The 21,007-nt window shown below is 47.2% G+C and overlaps 1 protein-coding gene across 1 annotated transcript; it reads left to right on the forward strand.

Moving 5' to 3' along the window:
• The first annotated feature begins 253 nt into the window (after positions 1–253).
• On the forward strand, positions 254–16,515 carry NKX6-1 (NK6 homeobox 1). The gene is made up of 3 exons (XM_081021060.1): positions 254–2,867; positions 5,191–5,363; positions 14,648–16,515. Exons 1-3 carry the CDS (start codon positions 2,210–2,212, stop codon positions 14,903–14,905), a joined length of 1,089 nt encoding a protein of 362 aa, XP_080877186.1. The 5' UTR covers positions 254–2,209; the 3' UTR covers positions 14,906–16,515.
• The last annotated feature ends 4,492 nt before the right edge of the window (positions 16,516–21,007 follow it).

A 21,007-nucleotide genomic window follows, 5' to 3' on the forward strand; every position in this document is an offset into this window, starting at 1 on the left:
GAGTCTTCTCCGGCGCTCCAACTTAACAGGGTCCGCGCTCAATATGCAAATGAGCGCCTTTGGCCGGCGCCGCCCCTTATCGAGGGAGGGAGGGCTGGGCTGGCCGCATCTCCCTGCCTCTCTCTCCAGATTCCTCCCCCCACCCCCACCCCCCATAAAGGAGGCAGGTCCTATAGGGAGGAGGCTGGTGCCCGCCTCTGCCCCTCCTTCCGCTGCCTCTTTTATTGACGCCTCTCCAAAGTTCTTGTCGTGCCCCCTTTATAGCGAAAGCAGACCGGGAGAGTGATGAAAATGTTTTATTGCCTTGGAGGGGCTGCGTCTTGATCTGTCAGACCCGAGGAAGAGAGATTGAGAAGCGAGGAGAAGCGACGAGAGCAAGACGCGCCGAAATCCCAGCCCGGCAAAAGCAGATTCAAGAAGGGAGAGAGAAAAAAGGTGGTCGCGATTTTTATTTTTAAAAAGGATGAGGCGGCCGAGGAGTAAAAGCTAGACCCAGTCCAGCGATGCTCGGGGAGCGGCGAGGAAAGAAGAGCGCACCCGGACCTTCTCCTGGCGTTTAGACGGCCAGAGGAGCGAAGCTACAAAATCCGTCCATGTCCCGGGAACAGGGAGCTCTTCTCCGCAGGCAGCCGCGCTCGGAGCCCCAGGCCGGGCGGGAGGAGAGAGCCAGCAGGAGATCCCTTTCGGACTCGGAGGCAGGAGCATGCCGAGGCCAAGAGGACCGGCTCCCAGGATCCACTGAAGTTCTGCTCCTCCTCGTCCTCCAGCCGCCGAGAGGCGAAGGCCGGGAGTCCCCGCCGTCCAGCTCGCCCGCCGGCCTGCAAGCGCCGGGAACCACAGCCTTCGCCTCGGTCGGAACTGCAGCCGCGTCTTGATCTGCTCTTTGCAAGTGAATGTGCATTTCTTCCTTCCTCCCCGACTCCTTCTCTCCCACCCCCGCTCCAGGACGGTGATTTTTGTTTTGTTTTGTGGCGGCAAAAGACTTGGCGGTTCTTCTTCTCCACCCCGCCCCCACCAACCCCCATTTTTTTATTTTTTAAAAGCTCAGTTCAGCGCAATTCTCCAGCCCCCTCCCCGACGAAGCAGCGAAAGAAGGACTTTAAATACTGAAGGACTTTTACCTTTCCCAGCAGGCGTCGTAGCATCCCTGAACTCTCCCCTAAAAAAAACTTCTGCAGTCTCCCAGCTTCCCAAAGCAAGACACTCTCTCTCTCTGCGCACCCGCCCCACCCCCGCTCCTAGAAGGGGGCCGCTTACAAACACCCACCCTATTAAGAGAGGACACCAGTCATTAGATACCCTTAGATCAGGATAGACGATCTAACTTAGATCCCACTTAGGGCTACTGTTCGCAGTAGCCTGAGATTTTGTGCTCTCCAATCCTTCCTCTGTTTTTTATCAGCATAATCTTCTTTGGCTGGGGTTTAGTTTCATTTTTCAGAACAGTGGCCCCCAACACTGCTCTCCCCCAGTGGCTGTACCACAGGGCACCCCGAATCTCCCCTCTTTCGGAAGAAACAAGGCTGGAATCTCTGTCTCAGCTCCTGAACGACCCCGAGATCTAAACCTTGGGCTCCCACAGACAACCCACTCTCTGCTCTGAGACCCCAGGTTCTGGAGACCTCCCAGTGTATTTTTCGAGCGTATTCCCAGCTCTCCCAACCCTTCCAGATCAGGGAACCCCCTTTTCAAAGCGCCCACAGACCAGGGACCTCTCTCTCCACCCCTAGTAGCAGGAAGACTCATCCTGCTTTCGCAGAACTAGGACTGCTCCCCGCGCCCCGCTCCGTCTTCTGCCTTTTCTGAAAACTCTGGAAGGCGGCCTGAACCCCCAAATCGGGACGCTGCTCAGACCCAGAGCAGGGAACACCCACAGTCCAGACAGCCTCCCTTCCTTGTACCCGAATCTCAAGGAACAAATTGCCCCTGCACCCCAACACCAGGGCGTCCTCGTTTCCACAGTACCCCGAGAATCAGGCCCTCTTCCTTCTCCCCTTCCCTTCCAACAGCGGAGCATCCCCCTCCCTTCCCGCAGTTTTAGGGGGGCTGGTCAGTCCCACCCCCTTCTCCCTGGTTCCCTCCTCCGCCCCCAATAGGAGGAACCCCCTGTTCTGTCCCCACCTCCGCCGTCCGAATCCCAGACGTCCGGCCTTCCGAGAGCGCAGGGGGTCGTCTCGGTGCAGCCCCTGGGAGGCCGCCCGGCCCGGGGATGCTGGCGGTGGGGCAAATGGATGGCACCCCCCGGCAGAGCGCCTTCCTGCTCAGCAGCCCCCCCTTGGCCGCCTTGCACAGCATGGCCGAGATGAAGACCCCTCTGTACCCCGCCGCGGCCTACCCGCTGCCACCCCCCACAGCAGGCTCGGCTGTTCCCAGTGGACCCTCGTCCTTGTCCTGTTCCTCCTCTTCCTCGTCGTCGTCTTCCTCGGCCTCGGCCTCTCCCTCGCCGCCGCTAGTCTCCCCGACGCCGGCCGGCCTCAAGCCCCACAGCGCGGGGGCCCTGTCGGCGCTGGGCTCCCCCCCGCAGCAGCTCTCCGCCGCCACCCCGCACGGCATCAACGACATCCTCAGCCGGCCGTCCATGCCCGCCCTCGCCGTCTCCTCGGCCGCCGCCGCCTCCTCCTCGGTGGCCTCCTCGACGTCCGCCTCGCCGGCCGCCGGCCTCCTGGCAGGGCTGCCTCGCTTCAGCAGCCTCAGCCCCCCGCCGCCCCCGCCGGGCCTCTACTTCAGCCCCAGCGCCGCCGCCGCCGTGGCCGCCGTGGGGCGCTACCCCAAGCCCCTGGCCGAGCTGCCCGGCAGGACCCCCATCTTTTGGCCAGGGGTGATGCAGAGCCCGCCTTGGAGGGACGCGAGACTCGCCTGCACGCCGCGTAAGTAGCTCCGAGGGGTTCAAGGGGCTTTCCTGCCCACGGGGACCCTCTTTCCCCAACGCCAGAACCATTTCACAAAACTGCGCGCAGTGCGCACCCCGAGCTAGCCGTCTCCGCCAGCTGCAGCCCTTACCACTAGGCACTGCGGCCTCCCGGGCACGGGGATACTAAGTCTCCATGTGGTTCCTTGGACACCGCAGCCCTCACAACCCCGTCCCCCAGGCACGGGCCCCCGGGATGGGATGGGGACAAAGTCACAGAGAGAGAGACGCTCGATCAAAATCTCCAGGGTTACCCACAGTGGCTGTTACGCGCAAAATATGCCCATTGAAGGACTCCGTTGACCTCTAGGGCCCTCTTTCGCCGCCCATCAATTTCCTCTAGCCCTTCCCAGATGTCTCCATTGGGTACCGAGACCCTCAGTCATTTGGCCTTCAACCCAGTCATCTCCAAACTTCCTTGGGCAACGGGCTGTTGTGCTCTGGCCACCAGCCTTTGCGCCCGGAATTGGAGAGCTGGGCTGGATAAGCAGCGACGGGGTAGTTTAACCCGGGAGGATATGGTGCACTGCCTCTCCACTTCTCATCTGCTCCCACACACTCATCCATGCAGTGTTTGAGACCCATGCTTCCTTGACACGGCCTTGTCCCTAAACTGCAAAACGACACGCATTTGTTTACAAGGTCCCGGGGACAGTTCAGGTAAGGGGCACCTGCTGCTCTCATCCCTGGCATGTTCTCTGCGGGGTTACAGGAGTTTGAGACGCAGTTGCTCTACATAGTTACTACCGGGACAAACAGGTTTTAAGTAGCAAATAAATGCCCTCTAGTCCATTTCCACTCCAGCAGTACTTTAGAGGTAAACTTCGGTTTTGCAAGGCAATCCGCTTAACTGATACCGCAACCTCGGAGCCACAAGAGTAACGCTTCCGCACTTTTGAGGGACGGCTTTTTAAAACTGCAGGGTGGGTATTTTTTTTTGTTTTGCTTTTGTTTTTGCACCAAGTAAACATGCATGCACAGGGCCGTGCTGCAAGAGCGAGGTTTTGGACGCTCCTCCCCCCCCCCCCCCCCGCTGCAGAAATAGTAGCTGTTCAAGGGAGCTTCGCCCGCCGCGGCGATTTTTGTCTGCTTCTGCAGTAGTATTTGACTAGCCGCGTTGCTTCTCTGTTTACCCCCAGCGGTTCTGAGGATGCGTCCGTCCTGCCTCTGCTGACGCGCTGGACATTTTTGCTTCTTGCAAAATAAATCAACAATTTGGTTTATTTTTAAAAAGATACATTTGCCGCAAACACGATCATTTCCCCTTTCCGCACTTTAAACTCCAGCCTAGCGGCTTGTTTTCCCTGCGCGCCCCAATCCTACTCGGAAGTAACTCCCAGAGTGTTTAGCGGGTCTTACTCCCAGGTTAGGCGCATAGGATCTCAGCAACAGGGTTAAAGGCGACCTGTCACCCCATTCCCCCCTAAATCTAGACTGCAAGGAAGAAAGAAAAGCGTGGAAAGTTTTAGTTATTCGTTTTGGCCCTTTCTCAGAGGAAATGCGAGTGGCAAATTAAGCCTCCTTGTTTCTTAAACAAACGACTTGAGTTGCAGTTGTATGCAGAGCTACTGGGGAGTATTCAAATCAGTTGGGTTTACTCTTGAGTAAACAAGGTTAACTCAGCTGTGTAAGACTGCTACTTGCTTGTTTGGGTTTTCCCTTTCTTTCATGGCTTTGAGGAGCTTGCGCTATTGAAAATGGGCGGCTTGATTTTTAAAAAATAAAATTCTCTGCTTTTGGGGAGGAATCTTTGATACAGGAGCGAACCTTCTGGTTTCGCAAGCAGGGGCGAAAAAATGTTAACGAAACGCTTGCTGTTCTGTGGAGTACTTCAGATGCCCTATCCTCCTGATCTTTTAAAGTTAATCGTTTTGAGTTAACATTTAATTTCCTTGGAGTACTTTCGAAACCTAAATATCCGACTTGGAGGCGGAATGGACGTTGTTTTCAGAAAGGTGAACAACGATAAATTACGTCTCCCTCTCTGTGTGTCTGCATAACTTTCTCCGAAGCATATGCGATGCCTAAACCCTTTCGGATTTGCACCTGTTTGTAAAATCCAGGATGCCCCAAACCGTCGCAGTTTCTTCAAAGAGGGCAGTTTTTCATCGCGGAAATTCCCCTAAGAAGGATTTTAAATACATATGTGCCGCACCACTCAGAGGGACTGTCAAGCGCGCGTATACATTTATGTCCATTGCTTTGAAAATAACAAATAATAATAAATATCTCCATATATACCTTCCTCCCTCCCCTCCCCTCCTGCGGACCCTTCCCTCTAGATCAAGGCTCGATTTTGCTGGATAAAGACGGCAAAAGGAAGCACACAAGACCGACGTTTTCCGGCCAGCAGATTTTCGCTTTGGAAAAGACTTTTGAGCAAACGAAATACTTAGCCGGGCCGGAACGGGCGAGGCTCGCCTATTCGCTGGGGATGACCGAAAGCCAAGTGAAGGTGAGAGTAGCAGGTCAGATAAGAGCCGATCTCTGCGCGCCCCCCCCCCCGCTCCTCCCTACTCCCTCCCCGTCTCCCCCCGCCCGCCCGCCCCAGCCACTGCTCAATCTGGTCGGGAGAGTGTTAAAATGCGGCCGATAAGAGAGAGATATGGATGAACAAAAGGGATCGGGCGCGTGCCCTCCATATCGCTTTCATCTTGCAATGGGTAGAGGGGCCGCGCGCGTGCCTTTCGTTACCGCATTGTTGCTGCCGCACGGGTTTTGAAAGACAGGGGAAAATATAAATATAAATTCTAAGCTGTTTTTCCTAATTTGCAGCTTTAGATAATTATACATAAGAGTAAGGTACAGCTTTTTCGTTAATGATTTATTATTATTATTATTATTATTTAATATACTTGCTAATTATAATTATAGCCATGTTGAGTTTACAAACTGGCCCACAACTAAATTTTTTACCTATTTGTTTGCAGTTTGTGCTATTTCAGTACCCCCACAAAAATGAACGAAATAGAAGACTAAATGTTCTTATATTTCCAATGATCCTCTCCCTCCTCAGCTTGTTAACATTCTTGCCCATCTCTTACTTCGGAAATAAGTTGTAATAAAATAAAAGAACTTCTGTCCTTCCGAAAAATAAAATAAAATAAAATAAAAGTTGTTCTGGATCGTGTTATGTTTTGGGAGAAAAGGCCAACTAAATATTTTTATGGAAATATATTTATGACTTGGGGAGAAGTGGGGTTAATATCCTACCGTTAAGGGGAGAATTTCTTTTTTTTTAAGGACCACGATCCCAAACACCGTTGAGAACTATTGAAAAGAGTATAGGCGTCCCGCTCTTGAATGCATTTACTCGTGAGTAGATGCCACCGTGGATAAAGGGGTCGGGTCTGCAAGGGAGCTGAAAGGAGACTTTTTTTTAGAAAAAGGGATTTCGATAGAGTGACCTCCCACTGGAAGGTGACTATTTAAGTGAGGAGGTCATTAAGAGGAACAATTTCTGGGAACTAAGTTTCGCCCAAGTCCAGTGAACCTCACGTCACTCGCGGTGGGAGTCCACGAAGCTGCTCCGGGGTGTGGATTGCAGCAGCTAATTTAGTACTGCTTTCAATACAGCACTAATGACTGCAGTCATATAAGGCGATCACTTTGGATTCGGAGCTCCGTCCAGGGGCATTAAATCAAAGGGTAGTTTTGCCACTGACACCAGTTGGACGGTGGCGGTTTTTGCACCTAGCACGTATTTATTAGACAGGGGTAGCCGCGTGAAGTCTTTTCCAGGAGAAACAACCAAAGAGTATTGGGACGCCTTGGACTTTATTATAGGATATGCTTTCCTGGACCAAAGTCCACTTCAGTCAGATGCATAGATGGACTCCAGAAACCCCAAGCTGATGCCATAATAAATGGGTTATTCTATATTATTAGATTAATTAGGTCCGTGGGCCAGAAGTCCCCCCCCCCATGGTCTATTTGGAGCCACAAAACTATATTAAAATACCAGCAACATCTAGTATTCAGCTGTAAGGCAACAAATTTAAATGCTGAGTGATTGGGTTGTGGTTCTTACATAGAAAAAAAGTGATCCTGAGACTGCATTCAAAAGCCTGTATTTTATACGTAATTATGCATTTATACGCAGCATTCTATGTAGATCCATAAAAGGAACAGGAAAATAAAGCGAGGGCTCCAGCTACATCAGTAAAATGACAATCCTGTATTTTCGGATGAACCCTCATAGGGATTTATTTCCTCGTAAATATGTATAGGATTGTACTGGAGGACTATTAAAGCTACAATCCTATAGTCCGTTGAACTGGGTGGGGCTTACTTCTGAGTAGACACGTGTAGGGCCGCACTGTAATGGTCGCAAAGTTTGGTTGCGTGTGGCTTCTCTCCCAGGCTGATTTGGATTTTTAGAATTATTTTTAGCGCGTGTCTGGAACCCCAGAGCCCTTCGTTTGAGCCATAGAGATCCATTCCTTTGAATTAGCAGAATTAGCAGGCATAAAAAGTAGATTGAGAGCCCACGAAGGCCTCCCTCCACCGCTCCCTTGATTGTGGTTATATCAAGGGAAAACGAGGAGATGCCTTGTCGCAGAGGGTGACTGTAATGCGAGTACAGTGTATCTGTAGGGTTCCACTACCCCTCAACTCTCGCCACCCCTTTTTCCAAAGGGAAAATTCTCCAGACAACGTTTGGAACAAATGTAGCTTAACAGACTGGGTGTGTGTGTGTGTGTGTGTGTGTGTGTTCGTGTTCAAAGTGTGCGTGTGTGTGTTCCTTTATAGATTGTCTCTTCTTCCTGAAGTTATCTAGAGACCCTCATTTGTCACTGTAAATATATGGGGAAGACCGTGAATAAATTACTGTAGTACTTGTATATACTAGGAGCAGAAGCCCCATCTATTTATTGCAGTGAGTTTGGGGAGGGGGAAAAGTTGTATTGTGCATCAAATGTGTATTGTGAACATGACCGTGCAGTTATGGGGAATTATTATTATTATTATTATTATTAATAATAATAATAATAATACAAAAATATTTTTCTCTTGCCATGTATCTTTCTTAAGGCTACTTTCCTAATTTTCTGAGCAGATAGATGTATTATTAGAGAGATGTCTTATTAGAGGTGATGGAATGTATTTGTTGTACACCAAAGCTCTTATGGACCCATTTTTCCCAGAGAAAAACCCGCAGGATTCATTTAAATCTCATTGATTCGAACAGAAGTTGAGCAGCACTAACGTTTTCCTCAGCCAAATGTGTTTATAATCTCCTGGACTAGATAAAAGTGTCCCATTGATTTCAGAGAGACGTGGATCCCAATCCTATACACATCTAATCCGAAGGAGATAATATTAGGTCTGATGAGTCTTGCTCCCAAGTAAGGCTATCATCTTATGCACTTTCACCTGGAAACAAGTTCCATTGCAATCAGCTGGGCTTACTTCTGAGTTCATGCACACGGCATATGTGCATAGGATTGTAAGATTTACTCCCAAGTAACCCTTCACAACATAGTGTGAGCAATTCTTTCTGGACTGGAAATGGAGGCAGCCTCATTGAGTTCAATCCACAGAAGTTCCCTTAAGACAGGGTCATTTGTACAAATGTAGTTAGATCTAAAAGAACAACAGTCCTGCCTTTCGGGGGGGGAGTGTAAAGATATTAATTGTAGAGCGGGGGTGTCAGGGGGAGTTGCAATGGTTACTTTTAGCACAGTCTACTTGAGTACCCTCCTTTCAAACCACCCGGTGCCAGGGATTTATAGACCTAAGAAGGAGGAGAGCTTTCCCTTTGAATTACCCTTAAGGAAAGCAATAACAAATGAGGATGCGCATATTTTGGTGTGACAGATTGGGGAGAGGGGAGTGCAGTGCAGCTTGGTATATTTTCATTTTAGTCTGGAGGGGAGGGAAAGCAAATAATCAAAAAGATAGAGACAGTAGTAAAACAAATAAGGGAGAAGAAAGAAGAAGTGGTGTGTGGATGTAGAGACTTTAGCAAAAAATAAAAAGTACAAAAATGAGAGGCAACCTACATACTATTATGCAAAAGCTTGTTTTAGTGCACAGATCAACATTTGCTTGTTTATGACAATCCTGCCGCAGCTGGACTGCTTAACTCCCGCTGTCTTCAACAGGAGTTAAGCATCATTTGTGCAGGCTGACAGCCCAGCTCTGGGTGCTCCTTTGGACAAAATGTCAAAGAATGAAACAAAGGTATAGGGAGCAGAGACTTTAATGAAGATGTTAGTGCATCAGGGTGAGGAAAAGCTCCTTAGCTCCAGACATAAACATGCTATTTCTGGGCACCATCCAGCCACGGTTAAATACTTTTGCATGCCATTGATTTGAATAGAAGAGAGTCAAGCAAATCCTCACCTCTGCTATTCGAATCAGTGGCACTTAAAGGTCCTCAGAACATCAGCTAGATTATGTTAATGGTTGTTGTCACAATTTACATACAGCACAACCAATGCCCAGGGCACTTTACAGGGCAAGTAGGCCAAAGAAAAAATTGGCACTGCAGTTCTCTGCCCCGAGAAGCCTACAGTTTAAATTTTGCCAGGAGGGTGGTGTGGGGTGAAAGGAATGGAAGGAATGGGGCAGGCAAAATAAGGAAAGAATGTAGTGTGACTTACTGTTTACTCAGAAGTAAATCACAGTAGTAGTAGTAATGCATAGGACTGCAGGATTGCAGAAGGGTACAAAAACTAGGAGGTTAATCTGGCCTCCCTAACATAACCACAATGAAAGCACTGAGAAGTACTTATATTAAGCACTCACACCGTTTTATGCAATAAATCACTCCAACACATCAACATGACTTCTGCTGTAACTGCATTGGCGATCACATTATGCTAATATTTGCCTTCTTAATAATAACTCTATCTTGCGAAAGCTCCTTGGTCTTTGAAGAAGTAATTGTTCTTATGTAGAACAGCAACAATAAATGAATATGTCTGTCCTGATTGCTAAGTGAGTAAGTAAGCGAATGTTATAATTTCTGTGGCAGCAATTACAATAGCTTTGCGGTGGTCACAATAATCATGGAACGGATAGCAATTATTGATATAATTGTTAACACTGATGGGAATCATATGCTTATGATTTTGAAAGCTGGCAGTGAGAGTAGCTATGCTGCAGCTATCAAAATTACTATTATTCATTTGTGTTTTTAATAGGGGATTTATTTGCAGTGGTAGGAACGCCAATAATTAAAGAATGCTAAAATATCAGTGCACACTGTGATATGGATATGGAAAGTCAATTTGGACTATTAGTCCAAAATATCACTCGTGGCAGCAATAAAATTGGGATGCCCGGTGGCATCTTGACCTCATTTACTTGGGAAGTTCCATTGATTCCAACGGGACTCCCAGGACTACTCGGTTTTAAAGTTAGTAGCTCTGAATGGGGACCCACACGCGTATCAGAAGACATCCAGTGAATTCACACTGTGATGCACATGAGGATAGCCATGCAGAGGCACATCTGCTCTGTATTGCTCATGCATGCCTAAGAATCCTTCTGCAAACGGATCTGCCTTGTTGGACGGAGGAAGTGCATTTAGACTGCAGGATTGCTGCTCTAACGGTACTAGCCATGCGATCATGACACTGGGTGAGACCTAACAGCGGTTGCTTGGTAGTGTTAGTTCACAGTGCCACTTACAACTGGCAGGAAAAGGGGCACAGTCCTGTCTACTGGCAAACTCCCTTGGGCAAACCTCGCTGAAATGAATGGGAGGCAGTAGTGCAATTGGGAAGGTAATGCTAGACTCTGGACTGAATTGTCTTATTGGGTGGGGAGTGGATGGACTCCTGAGAATCTAAGGTTTAGAGGATGATGTGTGTTTTTCCATTTATTTTAAAAATGTGATAATTCAGACCATCTGCATGTTTGACTTTCTTGCTCCATCTGCTAAGTGGGGCCCTGGGCTTGTTACCGTATTTGTATCCTCATTTACTGCAGTAAGTTTGCAGATGATCTTAAAATAACAGATAAGTTAACAGTAAGTTCATGAACATGACCAAGAGCTGCTTGGTTGTTTGTTTGTTTTTTTAAAAAAACGCTTAATAATAATAATAATAATAATAATAATAAGTTATTTATACCCCACCCATCTAGCTGAGTTTCCCCAACCACTCTGGGCGTGTCCAATCAAGTGTTAAAAACAATACAGAATTAAATATTAAAAACTTCCCTAAACAGGGCTGCCTTCAGATGTCTTTTAAAGATAAGATAGCTACTTATTTCCTTCACATCTGAAGGGAGGGCGTTCCACAGGGCAGGCGCCACTACCAAGAAGGCCCTTTGCCTGGTTCCCTGTAACCTCACTTCTCGCAATGAGGGAACCGCCAGAAGGCCCTTGGCGCTGGATTTCAGTGTCCAGGGATGAACGATGGGGGTGGAGACGCTCCTTCAGGTATACTGGACCGAGGCCGTTTAGGGCTTTAAAGGTCAGCACCAACACTTTGAATTGTGCTCGGGAATGTACTGGGAGCCAATGCAGATCTCCCAGGGATATTGCTCAACAAATTATTGTCATAAGGGTAATGTAGCCAATTCATAGTTGGTCATCAAGTTTTAGAGTGATGTATGTCTGTTCTGGAAACTGCACATCATTCACAAGTGTCCCATTTCAGCTGCCTAAATCCATTGCAAAGTGTTCACCGCTAGAGGCATCATAGTCAACTTACTACAACATGTTGTATGTCCAGCCTGCATGACTGCCCCTCAAACCTTGCCCAGATGCCACCTCCAATAGTGGATGCCATTCGTTGTCCTCCCATTCATTTTTACAGGGTCTTCCAGAGAAGCAGGTGTGAGTGGATCATGCCCAAATCATCTGGAAGCGAGAGCTAAATGTAGCATCTCCAGCAAAGAGATATATTAAGACCTGACTCAATGGCTTTTCCACAATGCTTGCAAATGTTGCAACCGGTAACAACTTAGAAGAGCAGTTTCCTTCAAATGTGTGTTTGTGTGTGAGAGGGTGGAGAAGGCCTCTCCTAGTATCACACATGCCACACACAGTTTCTGTAATATTTGTTTTGACAATCATTTTTTAAAAAATCTCCTTTCTTTTAAACCGACCAAGGGAATTTAACGGACTTGAAAAAAGAGACTTTATTTGTACTATTGTTAGCCAAGAAGAATATTTAATAAAAAATATATTCAGAACAAAAACATAGACAAATGAATTTAACCAAGTGCACCAGAAACAATTGAAATTGGCGGTCTTTATATGATCAGTAGGCAAAATGGGGCTAACTTTTCATCATACCTTTATGATGAAAGATTGCACAATTAAACAACAGCAAAAGCAACTTTGGGTTACCGCATAAGAAGCTTCCTTATAACAAGTCAGGCCACTGGGCCTTATAACTCAGGGCTGTCTACGATGAGTAGAACATCTCTCCAGTGTTTCAGGCGTCAAGTCTTTCCCAGTCCTCCCTGAAGACACTGGGCATTGAACATGGGACCTTGTATATGTAGGACATGGTCTCTACCACTCCCCAGTTTAAGTTGATTTGTTCAAAGGGGCAGGGTCATCCCTAGGGGTTGACTAGGTTGGCACCCACCAGGGCACAGGCCCAGGGGGTGCAAAAATCGTGGCCCTCCACTCTGACTCAGAGTGGCTAGGAACCTGCCCCGCCACCTGCCTGCTGCCTGGAATATTCCTCCGCTGTTCTGAGTGGCAAGGCACACAGGCTTCTCTGAGCACCTTGGCAGAGGACCTCAAGAGATGGGGTAGGGGATATTGATACAGCCAAGTCCTTCTGCACATTTCCCATGGTGCATGGGAATGAATGAGAACTAGGCAAGGGTCCTACTCTTCACAGCTCCCATTCATTTCAGCAAGGCTCACACAGGAGAACTTCTAGTGCATGGGGAGGGAAACTAAGCCGCGGGGGCCGGATCCGGCCCAATCGCCTTCTAAATCCAGCCTGTGGACGGTCCGGGAATCAGCGTGTTTTTACATGAGTAGAATGTGTGCTTTTATTTAAAATGCATCTCTGGGTTATTTGTGGGGCATAGGAATTCATTCATTCCCCCCCAAAAAATATAGTCCGCCCCCCCCAAGGTCTGAGGGACAGTGGACCGGCCCCCTGCTGAAAAAGTTTGCTGACCCCTGTTCTAGTGGCTTAGACTCTTGGGCTGGAATCACTTACGACTGCAAGCAACAAACTCAAGAGTAAACCCTATCACTTTCATTAGCACTGACTTCCAAAGAAGTGGATTTATGATCCTGCTGTGGAGGGTTGCCTTGCTTTCTTTTAACTAGGTTGGTTATTGGCCCCACAGATGTTGATTATTAAATTTTAACCAAATCGGCTTCAGATCTAAGCACATGGTCTTTACTGAGATACTGGTCGTTTGGAAGCTAATAGTTTGTAGAAGCAGCTGTTGCCAGTGCTATAAGGTAGCTAGTACAATGCCCTCCAGTCGTTGCGGGATTATGGAATTATTAAAACTAATACAGAATAATTTCAAGAAGGAGGTATATTTGAGGGGAGCACAGATCTATGGGCACAAAGCGTTATTTAAACCCTTTTACCAGTTTGCCAGGTACAGGCAGGGTGTTCCTGTAGAATCTAGATGAAATAGAATTCTAATCTCAGTGTCCATTACATACAAAACCAGGGAGCATACACTACTTCACTTTGCATATAAATGTTGGTACTTGATTTCCTTTAATCAGGATGCGTATGCTGGGGTTTTTTCCACATGTGCTTTTTAGTACAATGGGGATACTCATATGCACTGGTGGTTTTTAGCATGGAATCTTAAATTATTTGGATTAATTAACAAGGTCGCAGGTGGCGAACGACTGAAAGCAATATTGTCACGATCGTCTGAAGGCAATAAGGTCTTGCTGTAGCTAAGGAGAGCTGGAGGGAGCCCTGTGTAAGCTGTCTTGAACTTCCATTGGGAGAAAGGCAGGGTGGTCCCCATTAGGGCAGGACTTTGGGGCAGAAGTTCAGGGTGCTACTTGGGATGAGTACGTCTACACAATTGACTTGCCACATTTCGAAGTAACGCAGACTGGATAGCTCAGTCGGTAGAGTTTGAGACTTAATCTCAGAGTTGTGGTTTGAGCCCCACATTGGGCATTGCAGGGGTTTTGGACTAGATGACCCTCGACCCTCCCTTCCAACTCTACAATGCTATAATTCTATTTTACCATCTAAATAGGTCCTAGTGAGACCATCAAGTTCAAAGTGTAAACTTGCCTAACTGCGCCATTGATACAAACTAGTTGAACTAGCCATTCCATAATTAGAGGCTGCAGTTTTATGCAGATGATGCTCAGTCAGGAATTTCGAAAGTGAGGTGTTGTGTGTGGCTTAGGGAGAAGCTAGGCAAGTTTCACACTCACCCTTCCTTTCTCAAGTCTATTCGAATTAAGTTCCACTGAGTTGAATGGGGCTTGTTCCCAGGAATTTAGGTATTACCACTTTAACCTGTTGACAGGTGAGCACAGAACTCAGAGTTGCGAGTCACCATTAATCCGGATTAAGAGTGCATATGCCGGAGTCTTTGTTGAGGCCAGATCCCCTCCTTCCTGCCTGGTTGAGAACGTGAGAAGCAGGTTTAAATTCGCATCAGCGGATGACGGAGCCATCGAGCCGATCACTCCGGATTCGTTAATCCGGATCGAACTAAAAACTGCGTCTAAACGGAACTCGGGGGGCCTCGCGAGGGGGGGAAACTGGGTCTCTTGCTTTACCTCGTTTCTCTTGCTCTCTCCGCGCCCTTGTGCAGGTTTGGTTCCAGAACCGGAGGACCAAGTGGCGGAAGAAGCACGCGGCCGAGATGGCGACGGCCAAGAAGAAGCAAGACTCCGAGACGGAGCGGCTGAAGGGCGCCTCGGAGAACGAGGAAGACGACGACGACTACAACAAGCCCCTGGACCCCAATTCGGACGACGAGAAGATCACGCAGCTGCTGAAGAAGCACAAGACCGGGGGCGCCAGCGCCAGCCTCCTCCTTCACACCTCGGAGAACGAGGGATCCTCCTAGACGGCAGAGATCCCGCCCGGCAGAACGAGACCGAGGGGCCCCGATATCATCCATCCATCCATCCCCGACGGCTGCTTCTTCCACGACCCTGCACCCCCTCCAGACAGATGTACAGATCTATTTTTCTACCCAGAGAAGAAGGAGAAGAGGTTCCCCGACGTGTTTCAGTTTTGTTTGCTGCTGCTGGTGCTGGTGATGGTGATGGTGGGGAATGACTGTCGGCGGGCCGGCTGTGCGGCCCCCGCTTCCCTCCCTGATTCCGCAAAGGGGATCGGCGCCGCTCGACGGCCAACTTCGTTCTCTCCTCTCTGCCCCCTGCTGGCCAGACTCAGAACTACATCCGTGGGCGACTCTGTAAATAATGGGGGGGAAAGCGAGCGGACTTCTTTGACTGTGAATATTTAACGTGTACAATACTTTGGTTTCTTGTTCGTTTGCGTGTCTGTGTGTGTGTGCGCGCGCGCCTAGAAAGAGTGCGTTGGCTGTTTGCATTTCCTTTACTCCTCCGTGTGGCTTTATTGGGGGAAAGCTCGCTTCTAAAAGTCCTTCTCGTTCGGTTTCAGTAGTGAGATTTGTGGCATATGAAAGCAGGTAGGGATTTATTTTCTGAAATAGCTCATAATTGTTCTCCTGTCCCTCTCCTTCGCTGGCTGCGCAATATTTCTAATCGGTGCCAGAGTTGGGGCTCCGAAAAGGGAGACGGAAGGAAATATAACCAGTTTCGTTTCAGCGAATCGTCTTCTGTCAGTGTAAGACTAGGCAAGTTTGAGGGTCACACAGGAGTCTTCATCAGACAGAAGCAGAATTTTGTGAAATGTTGGCATTTGCACAGTTGGCTACAGCCTCAGATTTGAATTTAGTCGCTCTGCTCCCCTGCACACTTCCTTGGAAGCGAGTTCCTTTGAATTCATCTAGATATTCTTCCAAGTGAATGGCTACAAATTTTCCTTTATTTCCCCTCAGTTTTAATTGAGTCCTAGAAAATGAAGCTAATGATCTCTTTTGCTGTTTGCCAAGCATAAAATGTTCCTTACGCCAGATGCCAATAAGGCTATTTAATTACTAGCATCTGATTTAATTTAAATTTAATTTTTTTGTTTGGTTTCTTTGTTTTTTGTTTTTTGGAAGCAGGCCTGGGAGAGATGAATATTTTTAAATGGTTGACCTTACCTGTTCCCAGAAAAAAAGCGTATTAAATTTGCTGTGGAGATATGTTCCAACTTCTTCCTGCTCAAAAAGAAATTCCCCCATTCGTTTTAGTTACTGTAATTGACTTTGAAAAATGTGGAGTACAGTATTGGTCTCCCCCTTCTGTATAATAACGAACACTGTAGACTGCCCATCCCCCCCTTTTCTTTTAAAAGCTAATGATAACATTGTATTAGCATCTTAACCTTTTATTAATTTATATGAAAACCGTTCGGTTTGTAAAGAGAACAGCAGTAACAACATCCTTTGCAAGACCAGTACAATGCCATTGCACTTTGTTTTTTGTTTTTTTAAAAAAAGATAAAACAATTAAAATCAGCGACAAACAAGACGTCTCTTGCCTGGAAGAAAGAGTGGGGGAAGGGGTGTGTGAATATAATGCAATCTCGTCTGAGATTAAATAATAAAATTGGTCGTGCAGAATCTGATCAATTATTTTTGTGGCTTTCTACACTTTGCAAAAGCAATTTAAAAAAGAAGCCAAGCATCCTTTAAAAGAGAGAACTTGATAAGGAAATGCATACTGGAAGAAGTGGTTGCAATTTGTAACTTTCTGGGGAAGGAAAAGTTCCGTAGTTTCCGTATTTATTCGCTGCTAGGTCGTTTGTAAACCAATACATCGCTGGGCATTTTTCAGTTGGATGAAAGAAGGATATCGCTTAATTCCCATGCGGAGTGCGGGAAAGAGTAAATGTTGCAATGATGCAGGAGAGGAGAGAAATAATTTGCTACTGTTAGATATTTCCTATACTGTATCTATTTAGAAAGATAGAATTTCCTACTGAATCTGTAACACCAGCTCCTTATTTCTGATCAATACGATTTCAAAGTTTGTGCCCACTCCCGTCCCAAAACGAATTAGAGAAGGACTTACAAGAAGGATGGGAAACATATGCGGCCTTCTATATGTTCACAGAATCATAAAATTGGAAGGGACCTAAGGGTCATCTAGTCCAACCCCCTGCAATCACAACTAAAGCATCCATGGCAGATGGACGTCCAACTTCTGCTTAGAAACCTCCACGGAGGTAGAGTCCACCACCTCTGGAGGGAGACTGTTCCGCTATCAAACAACTTTAACTGTCAGAAAGTTTTTCATCAGCCTCCTAGGGGCTGATGGGAGTTGTAGTCCAACATATGGCAGGCTACAAGTTCTCCACCTTTGGACGGCTATTACACAGCACCCACATCTAGTTAAGCGTCCAAGAACCTAAGTGTGAAGGAGCAAGACGTCCCCAAAGCCTATCAAACACACTAACCAGAAACTAACCGTGACGGAAGCCAAAGCGCACGGAAACGCCATTTACCTTCCCACCGCAGCGGTACCTATTTATCTACCTGCACAGGCGTGCTTTGGAACTGCTAGGTTGGCAGGAGCTGGGGCACAGCAACGGGAAGTCACCACCGTGGTGCGGATTGGAACCGCAGAACTTCCAATCAGCAAGCCCAAGAGGCTCAGTGGTTTAGACCACAGCGCCACCCTGTCCCTCTTCCTACACAGCCCCAGAGTAGGAGAAGACTTCATCGAAAGGTGGTGGGCAGTCTCCTTCGTTGGAGGGTTGGCTGGGCCATCTTTCAAGGATTATTTAGGGTTTGACTAGATGGCCTTTGCGGGTCCCTTTCAGCTCTTATGATTCTCCGTGGTTACCACCTTACCTTACCTTACCTTACCACCTTGCTTGGAGAGAAACAAGTCTGGGTCTAGGTCAGAGCTGGGGTGAAAGAGACCTCTTTTGGGTCCACGACAGAGGAAAGGAGAGATTGCGATGTAAGCCTTTTAATATGATTTTAAATCTCAGAACCAACACGACAAATTGAGACGGGAGAGTGATGGGTTTAGTGGAAAGAGCAGATCTCCGCGTTCCCACCTGTCCCACGTGTTGTGTGGATGAGCTCCCAGCTTAAGATTTTCACAAGGGATGGTTTAGACGGAGGCAAACGACCAGAGGGATCAGGGGCGCAGGTAGCTAATTTTAGATGCTGGGGCCTCGGTTGATACTTCACTTTTTCCAAACTCTGGATCAGGTCAGCCTTGCTGGAGGCGGGTGCTGCTGCTCATTCTGCTGGTGGACCTCCGGGAGAGCTAGACTTCTTTTTGATCAATGACAGTCCGACGGGACGGGATGATATAGAGCCTTGGCTCAGTGGAAGCGCATTTGCTTTGCGCGCAGACGGTGCCCGGTTCAATCCGCGGCGTCTCGAGGTAGCAAAGCGCATTTCTCTGAAGCCTCGGCGAGAGCTGCGCTGAACACGTGCGTTTCTCTGCACCGAAACCTGCTGACGATTCTGCCGGGCAATCGACGCGCGGGGGGCATTCCTCGCGAGTAAGGAAGATGCTTCCTTTAGATGAGAGTTGGAGCGCTGGATGCTGGCGAGCGAGGGAAGCTTGCTTGGAAGAAACGAAACGCACTCCACGCTCTCCGCTCCAGAGTCGCATTTTAAAATGCTGGAAATCGAAATCAGGGCTTTTCCCTCCTGAAAGTGGCTTCCTAGAAAATCATAGAATTGTAGAGTTGGAAGGGACCCCGAGGGTCATCTAGTCCAACCCGCCCCCCCAATGCAGGGATCTCAACACGCGCGCCCCCATCACATTTGAAACCATACCAGACCCTGCTCAGTTCGATGCAGGTGCAGAACATGTCAAATGATCACAATTCCAGCCATAATCATAATAAGCGAAAATGATAGTTTTTAGCAACGTTATTATCACAGCAAAGAACCACAGGCTTTTAGCACAAAAAGAGCAGCAGCAACAAAGCAACAATTAATAATGATCATCATCATTATGACATGAAAACACCCCAAACTTTAACCACGAGTTAGGAACCTTTGTCCTCAAATAACACTACAGGGGTAGTTTCTCTTTGAACCAGAAAAAGGGAAGTTTGAATAATGAGGGAAGACATTTGGTTCATCCCTCTGCATATTTCTTTGAGAGTCAATGTTCTGCCCTTCTAGGGTAAATACAGCACCCAGGGTTGCTTACAACATAATTAAAAAACACACACACACAAACCAACACCATATAAACAGTACATAACAATGAGGAAAGTGACAGACCCGGCACTTTAAAAAGCAGCAACCATTTCTACGCGGGTGCAAGGGCAAGGAGCCTTCATTGATCAGCCATGAAATTTACGGGGTGACCCTGGGCCCGTTAGTTGCTCAGCATAACCTGATGAGAACCACGCTCGCCTAGTTCTCTGCAGGAAAGGTGGGCTATTAATGTAACGATAAAACAACAGAATAAATAAACAATGGGGCTTACTCCTAGGTAAGCGAGTAAAATATTGTACCCATACTTGGATGTGAGTTCCAGGAGAGCCAATTGAATTCCTAAATGCTGCACATCTCTTGTCAAGCGTTTATTCTGGTTCAAAAAGAGCCATTTGGAATCCTTTCTACCCCCAAATTCTGCACGGAGCCCGTCCCTTCCCACTTGACCTGGTTCTAAATTGCAGTTTTGACCAGCAATTTCTCACCTGCAGTTTCTGACCCCTAGATTTCTGCACCAGAGAGGAGGAGTGGGAAACTAACTCTAGAGCATAGGGGGAAATAATAGGCACTGGGGATTCAACATCCAACTTTTGGCTGCTTTTGCCTTCATCTTTCCAATTCTCTGTTTTTACAGACAAAGGGGAATGTGCACATAAAGCAAATTTATTTATATGAATAAAATTTTATCCTGCCTTTTGGCCTTCTCAAGGACTTCCAAGATGAGTAACAATAACAATGAATTATAATTAACAATAAAAACAGGAAAACGAAGAACAGAGCCAGATAAGATCTAAATACACGAAATTTAAAATCTAACGTTTTCCACATTCCCAGTCACTTTTTGGTTGTCTGATACGACAACAGCTGGTCTGTGTTGATGCACATTTTATAGGTTTTGCAGCTTTTGTATTTACTAGAAGTGTTGCCCCAATCTCCTTAAAAGAATCCCAAGTTGTGTACTGCCATTGATGTCCCAGATGCTATAAATCATTCCATCTATTTTCAATGCTCCGACTTGAATGCCGTTAGTTATCTAGTCAAATTGGCAACACCCATGTGTGAGGAACCAGCAGGTCTGGGGGAACCCATAGCTTTGGAGAAATGCAACAAATATTGGTGGGTGTTTTTTTTGGGTGGGGTGTGACTTTAGGACAGGAAGAGCCCAGTGCAGACTGAATCTACCATTATGCATTTATCCTTTCCAGAAGGTCTTTGTGCAAGCTAGTATCTGCTTAACATGCACAAAAGAGAAAGAGCTTATTTTGAATGTCTGTTAACACCCTCTCTAATATTTGCTGGGGCACAATGATTCCAAACAGACTTCAGAACCAGCTCAACAATGCTTAGACCAAATAACACTGGCTTTTTGTGTGTGTGTAAAAAATACATAAAATCACTAGTGAACCATGGCAGTAAAAGCCACAAAAGATGATAAGCACGAAGAACACTGGCCAGCTTATGCTTGCCTGGAATGCTTAAAAGGGAGATAAAGTAAGTTGTGTCCTGTAAGAATATTCTACATCCATGGGACAACTGCAAAAAAAATCCTCCTCCTCCTCCTCCTCCTTCTCCTCCTCCTTCTTCTTCTTCTTCTTCTTCTTCTTCTTCTTCTTCTTCTCCTCCTCCTCCTCCTCCTCCTCCTCCTCCTCCTCCTCCTCCTCCCATCTTCATCAGGAGTACATATGAGGGTTAGGCCTAGAAGTGTACACCTGAACATGGCACTTGCCTTTTCAAACAAAGACATAAATGTAAACATATCCCCCCAACATCCCTTCACTACGATCTGGGAAGACACAGTAAAAAAAGAAAAGCAAGCTTTGAAAACTTCAATACTTACAGCCTCTGGTGGTACCTAGCCTACCTCACAGGCTTGTTGTGAGGATAAAGTGGAGGGGA

This window comes from Podarcis pityusensis (assembly GCF_964106645.2).
Source record: "Podarcis pityusensis genome assembly, chromosome: 9".
Classification (NCBI taxonomy): domain Eukaryota; kingdom Metazoa; phylum Chordata; class Lepidosauria; order Squamata; family Lacertidae; genus Podarcis; species Podarcis pityusensis.